Here is an 11366-nt window from a genome sequence, read left to right on the forward strand (position 1 = left end):
AAGGTTTTCTCTTTCAAAGTGCTTAGGATAATGCAGGGTCAGGGTTTTAGCTGGTCTCCTGCTGCTGGAGCAGCCGGACTGGGATCTTTCAAATATCCTGTCTCAAGGATTCACCAAAGAAATTCGGCTAATGGTCTTAAGGCCAGACCAACTAATGAAGGAAACCTAGTCTTGCAACAGTTCAGCATAAGAAAGCCTGTGTGCAAAGGGAAGAACATTCTTAGATAGAAACCTCTGGCAAGAGAAGCAAGTGGGGGAGACAAACAACAAAGCAAAGATTCATGCTGTCCTTCCTAGGAAACTATCTACTCTGCATTTGAAATGTGATTGATGGTGGCTGTCTGCCAGGGGTACAGCATCACAGCAGCGTGAAGGAATCTCTTGATCGCCTCGCAGTCACATGAAGGGGAACTTTAGTGGCAACACATATAAACTGGAACTGTAAGATGCCAACACATCACCCAGCCAGGGCAGCACAACATCTGCTGCAGAACTCTCTTAGGTTAACAGAAAAGGAACAGACCCTAGACATTTCACATATGAATAAGGCCAGAAAAATACATGCACAACAAGAATAGTGTGAGCACCTTCAGAGATTTCTTGGTGCATCCTTAGGGGTATATCAGCACATTACTGACCATACCTAAGGAGCTCACACTGATGCTCCTCTGTAAAAACAAGTAAAAATTCCTGCATTGGTCTACTGGTGTTTCCCTCAGTCTAGCAAATTATTTGAATTTACAGAAAAATACTGTGAATTCAATCAAAACTTAGTAATGATCTACTACTTCAGTTAAGTGAGGATTTCTCAATTTTTCTGGGCAACAGCAATAAAAGTGGATATTTCACCATGTGGTAATGGTCAGAAATCTTGTAAGAAGCACATCAGTTGGGCTATTTCTTAGCTCACTGGAGATACACTATTTGCATATACTGAGGACCCATTCTGTTTAGACAGTCTTAAGTTCCTGCACACAGTAACAGAGTCTTAGCTGAAATGAATGAAGGTTTTACTGTGCTTTGAAAACCTATTCTGGAACAGGAAAAGAATACATATAAGCTAGCTATTACAGAATGGCTCTGTGCAGAAAAGACTTTTCATAAGTGAGAGGAAGTTGCTGTTTGAAATGCACTTGTTCGGTATAGCCATTTTTATTTTCTCTATAATTCTTTCTAATGTACACATTTTTCTTTTCCACTTTTGGTGTGTAAGTTGCTCCAGTGAAGATGCCGCAGTCAGAATGATTTACCTGTCCCGCCTGCATGCAGGACAATTATTAGAAAGTGAGAGTCAGAGAGCTCAGGTAAGCAAAAGGAAGTAGGTCAAAGAGACACCAGACTCATTATGCTGAGCACGGCAGTAAACCACAACAGAACAGATGAGCAGTGTCACCAGTCAGGCACACAGAGCTCCAGGTCAATGCCAGCCCGATTCTGGCTGCACAAAGCTGGCTTTAAGGCTGCTATATATTCTACAGTTTAGGGTATCTCAGACGATAAGGAGACTGGTACAACGAATAAATTATGCAATACTTTTCTTGTCTTATGCTCAACTTCCGTTCAGATAATAGTGTAGGAAGTCAGATGCAGTTTGAACTATGATAAAATTTCATAGCCACATGAGAATGGCATCTGCTCATATGCTGTGGCCAGCATCTAGCATCTCATAGCACTTCACAGTGTTGCCATACTGCATCACCGACACACAGCTACATGCATTCAGAGATCAAACTTACAAGAGACAGCTGTGGCACCGTGGTCACCTTTGCCCACAATGAAGCTTCATCTAGGCAAAAGTATGCCTGCACGGTGTATGGCAGGTGCATATGAACTCATTCTGCACTCAGAGCTGGTGAAAACAAATTAAATCACTACTGATAATACCAAGCTCAGAGTAGCAACTTACAGCTTTCGGCAGAGCTGCACTAAGGATGACTGTATAACTCCTTGTAACCCCAAAGCCCTGGCAATCTGGGAACGAATTCACCAGGAGAGTGGTGTCCTCTAAATCCTCCTAGTAAGGAGGTACCCAAAGCCATTTGGGCTAAAGTTTACATATTAGTATGACCAACTTGTCAACTCTTTCACTTGCAGTGACTGAGAATACATCTCATTAGAGTCAATACAGATGTGGCCAAATTGGTCTGTGCAACCTGGGGAATGATTCTGCTCACCCTAAACCAGACATCTCCTGAAAGTTCTCCAGGCCTCACTGACCATATTTGTTTGTATTTTCTCTGACCATAGCAGGTCTTTAGAAACTTAGAACACGTCTTTATTTCATTCAGATACCTACCTATATTTAGGTGGTTTACGTTCAAACTAAGTCACACCCAGATGGTATAATTCAGTTGCCCACACATACTATCTAGTACCAAGTGAGAGGTCTTAGGGTATTCCACTTGGCCTTAATCTGCTGTTCCAAAAGGACAGAGGTCTCCCTTAGGTCAATTAGCATATGTAGCTGTCCTATGTAAACATCTCAGCTTCCTCACTGCCACTTAAATGGAAGCTGATGCCCATTTTTAGAAAACCAAATCAACAAATAACATCCACTGGTGATGAGAAATCCAGGTCTCAAGTCTACATATCAGTATATCATTGCAACGAAGTAATGACCTCTGTTTCTCAAGAAGGCAAATCAGTATGGTGGCTCTGTCATCATAAAGAGGTGGCTCTGGTGTTGTTTTTTTGGCTGTCATGACTGCTGCTACCCAAGACCTCTCTGCATGACCCTTTATTGTGCAATCCAAACTCAGCAGTCTTAACCGCTAAGAAATCAGTGATGGATCTGAGTTAACCTAGAGGAATGTCTTTGAGATGTGTTAACTGCTTCTTTCATCTCAGCTAGGAGTTTCTGCAGTACCATTTCTTTTATCATTCTGTCATCACTGAGTTTTTTCACCTTAGTAGCTAGCGACTTCCTTTTTTCTTTAAAATGAAACACTGATATTTGAAAGTCTAAAAAACCTGGGCAAGCTGTCAGTATGTATTTGCTATTTTCAAATTATGCTGGTACTTTATATTACAGCATTGGATAAGAGAAGAATAATCCAAGCACCTTTTAACAACATGCTGAATCTTAAGAATCTCAGTGGTACAAGTTCACAGTGCCAAAATCCCAAATACTTATCCATTAAACTCAGTAACTTGTTTCTCTCTCCTAGGGAAAAAAAGATGAGTCAGTCCTGCTGAGATATGAACATATGGCTGCAACAAATCTAGGTACTCATAGCCTGATGCTTTAAACATTGTGATGATCCTGTAGGATAGTGACACCAAAATAACTTGCATTGCTTTATAAGATGTTTTTTTAGGATAGGATATTAACTTTTGTTAACTCCTAGTAGTTAAACTGTCTATTATCTGTATGTATTTTGACAACAGATTCAATCTTTCATTTAAAGCCTGATTCTGGCTTTCAATTTCACCTCTAAGATTTATCCAAACTGAAATTTGCACCATAAGCTCAAAATCTTACCAGTGAACTCCTATGCTTTTATTTTGGGACACCTGAATAACACATAGTAATACAGGTATGTGGGACAATGCGCACAACATTTGTCAACAATAACCTGCATAATAACACGGGAATATTATTAGCAGTTAAAGATGAAATCTGAATTCTTGGTCTCAGCATTCCCAGGCCAAGGAAATATCCCCTAAACTCTGTGGTTCATTAACACTGTAAAGGAATCACATAACTCTCTTGAAATATAATTTTGTTTAAATGATCCAAATTGATGTTTGATTTTAACTGTGAAAAGCAGCCCAGAAAATATGATAGGGGAATAGCAGTGGACCATGGAACAAAAAGAGTTGGGTATATGATGTGTTCCATTCTCACCTGTTGCTTTATTTCCCTGGGTTAACCAGTTAGAGCTGCATGGCAGGTTATTTGTGAAAGTCAGTGGGTTCATCTTAGAGCACATTTTCCACTATAGTTATAGTGTTTTTTATATACAAGCTGCATAGACAAATCAATGTCTCAGGAACTAGAATATGAGCAGCTGAGCAGCCTCTGAGAAAGACCAGGTTCCAGGATGTTTTCAGTTTCTTACAGAAAACAAAAACCAGAGGCACTCCAATAAAGTGGTCTCCAAAAGGTACTATTTAGTCTTTTCTTGAATGTCACTTTTTTTCCCCACACAAATTCTAAAAAAAAAACACAACCAAACAAACAAAAAAAAAACACTTCTCAGAAATTATGTTGTTTACCCTATTTTTTTGCAATTATACTGAGATTGTTACAACAGAAAGGTTAGGTATACCGACCACAGTGTACTCTCTAATATTCTGTAATATTACCCCTTTCTTTTCTCGACTTCCTCATCACTTCCTTCTTGTTTCACCCCACACACTTACCTGACTTGCAATATAATGTCTAGGGCCCTTGTTCTCCCAGTGATTCCAAGTACTCTTTTACTTTTAACTCATGGGGACAACACAATTCTAGTACATTTAAAATAAAGATTTTCATGTTGCATGCACTGAAGTGAGTAAAATTCCTAGCTCTGGGTTAAATCAAGGGACTAAGATTTAAATTGTATCACTATATACATACACTGCTCTGTCTGAAGCTGATATAGTCTGCACTAGCTAAATATGAATGCTGTATGAACGCCAAAAGCTAAACCAAAAACTACCCAATTACAACTGATATCATATATCTTTCGCCCAAAATCAAACACTAACTCTTCAGGTAACATCAGTTTTCAAGAGCTGCCCAAGAGACTTTTCAGTCCAAAAGCCTATTAATGGGTTACTGCTGTACATATGTGGTAAAAACAGCATAGGTATTCTCCACTGAAATTATGACTCCATCTTAACTTCTCCAGCAGCCGACAACTCCACTGCTCTCCCTGTCTGAGACTTAGAGCATCATACTGCCTTTGGTTCTTTTAATTCCCTTTTTCCTCACAGTATAGATGGTATCTTAATAACACTCTACTGTTCATCTCTCTTACCTTGACTAGAGTTGAGCCTTTTCTTACTGTTACTACTACAAGAAAGTTGCTGTCCAATCTTTTACTTGGCTCCTTTTTTAAATACTAATTTGACTTTTCTACATCCTTATTTTTTCTATTTCCAGGACAACCTAAAGACAAAATTGATGAAACTAATAACTCTCTGCTTTCTTCCTCTCCTGCTGATTTAGTCAAATCTTCCTACTAGCAGGTTAAAGTCCACAGTATTCATCTGCCTTTACCTGCAAACTCTGCATAGGCTTTAGCAAAGTACAGATTTCTTCATTCTCTTCTATGCCTTCCAAACTCTTCATTTTTTTTCCTACCTGACTGTATTTTGCACTGTTGCACTGTGCAATACCAGGAGTGTCCTCCTGTTTATCCAATTTCTATCCTCCTTCAAATCTCTCTTTAAAATCAACTACTTAAAGGTGTTCTGCAACCCATGCTTACACTAGGCACAGTAGAGTACTGATCATCAGAGGGGACAGCAGCAAATATGATTTTGTGATGCAAATAGCACATGGTCAGTACCCTGCCCTCATTTGCTGGGATCAGAGCTACCTTTTTTTACACATCATAGCTTTCCAAGGCAAAATCTTCTTACACTGAGCTGCTAAGAAATGATTTATCAGTGCAGAATGATATTAAGTAGCCTAGCCCACATCTGCACTTCATGGTATAAACCACACCTTTTTATATAACTTCTTGAAAAGAAAGGACAGAAATGAACACCTTCATTCTACTCATCTATGTCTTTATAATGAAGTTTGCCTTTTGCATTGGTCTCTTTGACATTAAATGACAGAAAAAGCAGAAACTGCAGCAGTTTGTAACACTCTGTGGACAGCATCAGTTTAACTTACATTGAGTTGTCAAAGCTGAAGATTTCTTACAACAGTCATCAAGAGATGATCCAATCCTGACATCTGCACAAAGACATTTGAGATTCAGCTCAGTTGCCTCACATGTAGGTGTCCGGTGCCTCTTGAGGTGTCTCAGGTGAAGTGAGAAATCCCATGGAAGTTGACACAAAACCCATGGAAGACTTGTGCCCCTCTGGAGTGGCAGCTGGGGAGTATCAAATGGCTCTAGATACCTCTAATGGGAAAGTCAATTGAGTCTTCAGTGTCTGTAAAGATGCGTAAGTAATACTAGCTTCCTCTAGTTGCAAAGTGAAGAGATAACCTTACTTCTTAAATGATGTGATCTGTGTATAAAGATAGGCAGTTTTGCTCCCTTCCCGTTGCTTTAACATTTGATTGCAATGCATATATCATTCTTTTAACAGCAGATATTTGATAGCTCTAAACAAGTTAATTATTTTTCTCAACACCTTTGTGCATTAGACAAGTATTAATATTCCTATTTTGCATCTAGGGAAAAAGGGAGGAAAGGGTTGGTGACTTATTGAAGGTTAAACAGTAAGTCACTGTCAGAACCTGAAGAACTCCAGACTGTCAACCACAGCTTGAATTCCTCACAGACCACTAATTCCCACACGAAATGTAAGGATGAAAATAAATGCGTGATTTTAGGGTTCCAAACTGTAGAGAGACACTCTACACAAAATGTGTTTGTGAAAGGACACAGCAACTTACATCAAAATTTCCAAGTTCCAAAAGGTCAGCACAGAGATAAACATCTACCTGGAAACTCAAACGGCTTTGATAATCCATATCACTGCAATGATGGCAAAAAACTGTAGGCACAAAGGATGGATCAAGATAGAACACAATTTTCTGCCTACTAAGAGCATCACCAAGACAGACATCCTCCCCTTGAAAAGGCCATAAACCATCACCCTGCAATACACTCATGCTTGGGGATAATTTCTGAGCATATTGGAAATGGTCTCATCTATCCTTCTTCTCTTCTACAAAGAAATAGCAATTTTAGGCAGATGAATAGTAGAAAAAAAATCATTGCTGTAATATCCAGATGTTTCAGTCAGGATGAGGAATGCACTTTGTATTAGACACTGCACAAAAATACATGTCCAAAGAGTTTATAAACTAATTTAAGCACAGAAAACAGGAGTGTGTAACAAACAGCAAGAGGAGTGTGGGAAAGATGAAGGACAAGAGCAATTATAAGAACTAGAGCCTTCATATGCTGCTATAAACCCAATGTTACATTCTGAAATGTCTAGATGGAAATTTGTGAGACATATGAAACTAGAAACGTGATCTGTCACTAATTTCAGAGAGGACTGCATTGCCTGAATTGCACCAAATGGAAGAAGCAAAAGTCAGTGATAGGTAGAACAAATGTTTAATGATTGTCTAAATCCAGTTTGATTCCACCAGTAATACATATGGCAGGCTTTTTTTTTTTTTTTTTTTTTTTTTTTTAAGAGTGAGATCAGATATTGTGAGATGCTGTACCCCTACCCAGTGTGTCCAACTTTCCTTAAAATGCATATATTCTTCAGGTGCCTGCTTGGGATTTTACTCTTCTGTTACCCAATTCACTCACTATGTATGAATCCTATGTAAATTCTGTTATGAGATTCTAGCACAGCTTTCCCATTGGAATGTTAGGGACGAGTCCTAATGATTTTTGGGATGAAGTTCGATCTGTTTATTAATGCAATTATATACTCTGATTTTCAGGAATAGAAGAGGACTTGACTAGGGGAACCTGTACCATATATACTTCCAGGTTTATGAAACATTTGGTTTATCTAGAAAACACACAACACTTACAGGGACTGCACAAATACACCTGAGATGAGGGAAGATCATAGAATCATAGAAACACAAGGTTGGAAAGAACCTACAAGATCATCTAGTCCAACCGTCCTCCTATCACCAATACTGCCCACTAAGCTACTAAATCAAAGATACTATACAACAGGATAAGAGCACAGTTCAGTTGCCTCCATTCCCTATTCATTCCAGTCTAACAACTGAGAAATCAGTCCCCAATTAGTTGTCTGTAAGATACAATCCCTCATGTCAAGTCTATTCTTTTAAACCTGTTCTCTCCACATAGTCTTTCTATGGTATATTGATCTTCACTGATGTGAATTCAGAATACCACGTTTAAGCCAGATGAAATCTACCAGCAGCTCTGTTCATCTATCTAAATACTTTCAGTACAGTCATCGTTACGGAGTCTGACCATCAATTTATTTCAATTACTATTATTCTGACCTGGGTTCAAACCAGCAACATAACCGGTCTCAAGCCAGCCATATCGCCACAACACGGGCCTTGGCCTTTAGAAGTATTTATAGGGAAAAAATGTTACTAGAAAATATTGCTTGGATTAATCTGATTTAAACAAGCTTTGAGATACCACAGCTCTCGCACACATCTTCAGACTGCTAGCTTGCTTGCCAGGAACATCAGTTGATATATTTCAAGCAGCTAACTGGTAGCACAAGTTAGCACAATTCATGCTAGACAGAACTGTGGAAACTGCATGTTCTCAGTCTGACCAGAACAGAGCACTATCATACAATGCACGCTGAAATGAGCTGGGTACTTGAGTGTGAAGGTTAACTGTACCCGAGTTCTGCTTTTAATACTCAGGACTCTTTGTATCCTTTCACTGCAAAATTTCTCTACCTTGATCTTTGTATCTAAGAAAACAGTAATCAAAATGTAGCATCATTCTTCACATGTACATGCAGAGAACAGACTACATAGATAACATTGGACTATCCTGCGCTGATTAAAGGATTGGACCTTAGACAATTTTTCCTTAGCAATTTGTTTTTGTTTTTCCATTCCACTGATTTTTATCTATTTCCTGAGTCCCTTGGAGAATTAGAAATTAACATTTTTTGCTTCCTTCCTGAGTATACATTAGCATCCTTGCTGCCTGGCTAATGAAGTCAATACACTGAGGGGAAATAACAGGTAGCATTCTACAGTCCTTACCAGGGATTCAGCTTGGCAGAGAGGAAACCTGCTGGCTCTGAGGTCTTCGACCTGTCACAATACCAGTGGTTCTGGGCTTATTAGTAGGTTGTGACCAACCACCTGTTGGATCCATATGCTTTAAAAGTGATTGCCAAGCAAGGAGGCTGTATGCAGAACGCCAGCAGCACAGCTTCCTCTGTGCCTTGTCAGGGGAGAGGAGGAAAGCTTTTCACAGTAAAAGGCATTTTGCAATGCATAAAATGACATAAAATGAAGCAACAGCAAACACAGATTCAGAAATGCGCCTGGGAAGAGCAAGTTTTCACCGCAGGATAAGGAATATACTGTCATTAAAATAACCAGATCTCTGTTAGCGCTGCTGCCCGTGTGTTCCTTGTGAAGCTGAGGGCGGAGGATGCTGATGAGTTCATTTCAGCCTTCACCTAATTAAAGATGTAGTAAGGCTTAAAGTAAAGCTTGTGTATACTGTTCAAACAGCACATCAGATCTGCTCAGCAGAAAGAAGTCTGTTCTGCTGTATTCTTCTACACCAGGAGAAACTGTTTCTAACATTTCATTTTGTAGATGTGAGGGCACGGAGGATGACAGACAAATTGACCGCTAAAACCAAACCTGCGGAATAAAGATGAATAACCAACACCCATGCTATCACTTCAGACTTCCTGCAAGCACTGCTGTACAACGACTGGCTGCCAGCAGTTCTGCTGCAAACCTAAGCATATGGCTTCAAGTTGCTTTGCTCCTGTACCAATGCACAGAAATATGACACACCAGTATACACATCACCAGTAGTTTTTTTTTTTACAGTCATTTCTTCTGTAGGATGCATATAAGCCTCCTCCCATGTCAGGAAGGGAGAGCATTTCATTACAGTTTATTTTAAAACAGAACTTGGATCATTTTATTGAAAACCACTGCACTGGCGTAAATCTCCTGCCACCATCACACAAACACACTGCCCAACACAGAGTCCAAACCTAACTATAGAGTTAATCAAACTATCCACTTGGGCTGAACAATTGTTAACACGACAGCGTAAAAAGTCAAGGGGTCCCTTTGGGCTCCACTATTTAATGTCTTTTTATACTGTTCACACTATGGGTTACACTGCAGCAGCATTTTGCGCCAGTTGCTTGCCAACAAACATTTGCCATCGAGGAGCTCTGAGCAAGCTGTCATATCTGTGTCCACTCCTGTACCACCCATTTAGCAGAGACAATGATCACTAGAAACAACAAAGGAGCCACAGATAAAACAAACAATGCTCTGAGCCAGGGATCACAGCCATCCCAGGCAACTTTGCTAGGGAAATACTCAAGAAAAAGGGAGGGAAGGGAAGGGTGACATCAAATATAGAACTGCAAAACTTACACCGAAAAGAGGCTTTACCCATGCACCCATCCAACCCCACATCTGAGGAGTGTTTCCCAACGCAGCGCTAAGACTGAGCAAGAAAGCCTGTGCAGTGCACATGGGAAGCAGACGAGCATCCAGCGTCTCCTCCCATTTGGAGTCAAATAGTCCCCTACTAGTCACTCGACAGGAGTAACAATAATAATTGTTATTATTGTAGTAATGGTAGTAATAGAGATTCACCAACCTTGAGGATCCCAGTTCACCTGTTTTCTTGGAGTCTCGATTGGAAATTTCATCGCTTCCTTTTTGCACAGGGAGGAAAAAGAATTAAATAAATTCCCAACCTTCCTGTCTCTATGCTGCAGTCAAACAAATTAATTTCAAATTATAGGGAGCCTGCGCCGTTTGACTGAGGGGAACTGGTGGTTGCCAAGGCAAGAAATACACAAATAAATCAAAGGAGGTGGGGAAGGGCGGGGAGGGGAGGGCAGTGCTGGGGTTTGTACCGGCGAGGTGAGGAGGGGTGCGGGCACCCCGGCACAGGGAGGGGACGTGGGAGGGGGAGAGGAGCAGGATGGGGTGGGCAGGGGGTCGGGGTGCCGCTGCCTCCCGGGGGTGCTGCCGGCAGCCCCCTGCAGGGGCCGGGGTGGAGGGGCCCCCGCTGCAGCCCGGCCCCTTTGCTGCGCCCACCTGAGGGGGACACGGCGCTGGGGAGCCCAGCCCAGCCCCGCCCCGGGGGCACCTCCCAGAGGCAAACACCCACGCTCCCCCGGTCGAAGCCACCCCAAAACCGAGCCCACCTCGGCTCAGCCCTGGGTAGGGTACCCACAGCCAGCCAGCGGGGCGAGCTGCAGCCGCATGGCCGGGGGAGGCTGGGCACCCCCGGCTGGGTGCAGGAGGAGGAGGAGGAGGAGGAAGGAGCCACCCTATAGCTTTGGAGGGAATTCACCGAGCCCCTCCGTGCACTGGCTTAGGGAGGGTGTGGGCAGAGGCTGCCGGTCCCTTTGTAAGAGGCGGCGGGGGATGGAGGGGGGCTCCCGGGTGGGGGTGCTCCCGCTGGTACTTACGGGGTCCCCTTCCCCGGAGGAGGATGCAGGCTTGCTTGGCGGAGTTTGCAGCCGGAGCCACGCTCGGCTAGCTACTAGCAGCA

General features: G+C 41.8%; 1 protein-coding gene across 1 annotated transcript in view; it reads right to left on the bottom strand.

Moving 5' to 3' along the window:
* The window catches only part of KCNK10 (potassium two pore domain channel subfamily K member 10), a 64411-nt gene extending 53899 nt beyond the window's left edge, over positions 1–10512 (bottom strand). Inside the window, exon 1 of the mRNA XM_035539673.1 lies at positions 10461–10512. Coding sequence (XP_035395566.1) covers positions 10461–10512 — 52 coding nt within the window. The remainder of the gene's footprint in view (positions 1–10460) is intronic.
* Between the last annotated feature and the right edge of the window lie 854 nt (positions 10513–11366).

Source organism: Cygnus atratus, chromosome 5 (assembly GCF_013377495.2).
Source record: "Cygnus atratus isolate AKBS03 ecotype Queensland, Australia chromosome 5, CAtr_DNAZoo_HiC_assembly, whole genome shotgun sequence".
Classification (NCBI taxonomy): domain Eukaryota; kingdom Metazoa; phylum Chordata; class Aves; order Anseriformes; family Anatidae; genus Cygnus; species Cygnus atratus.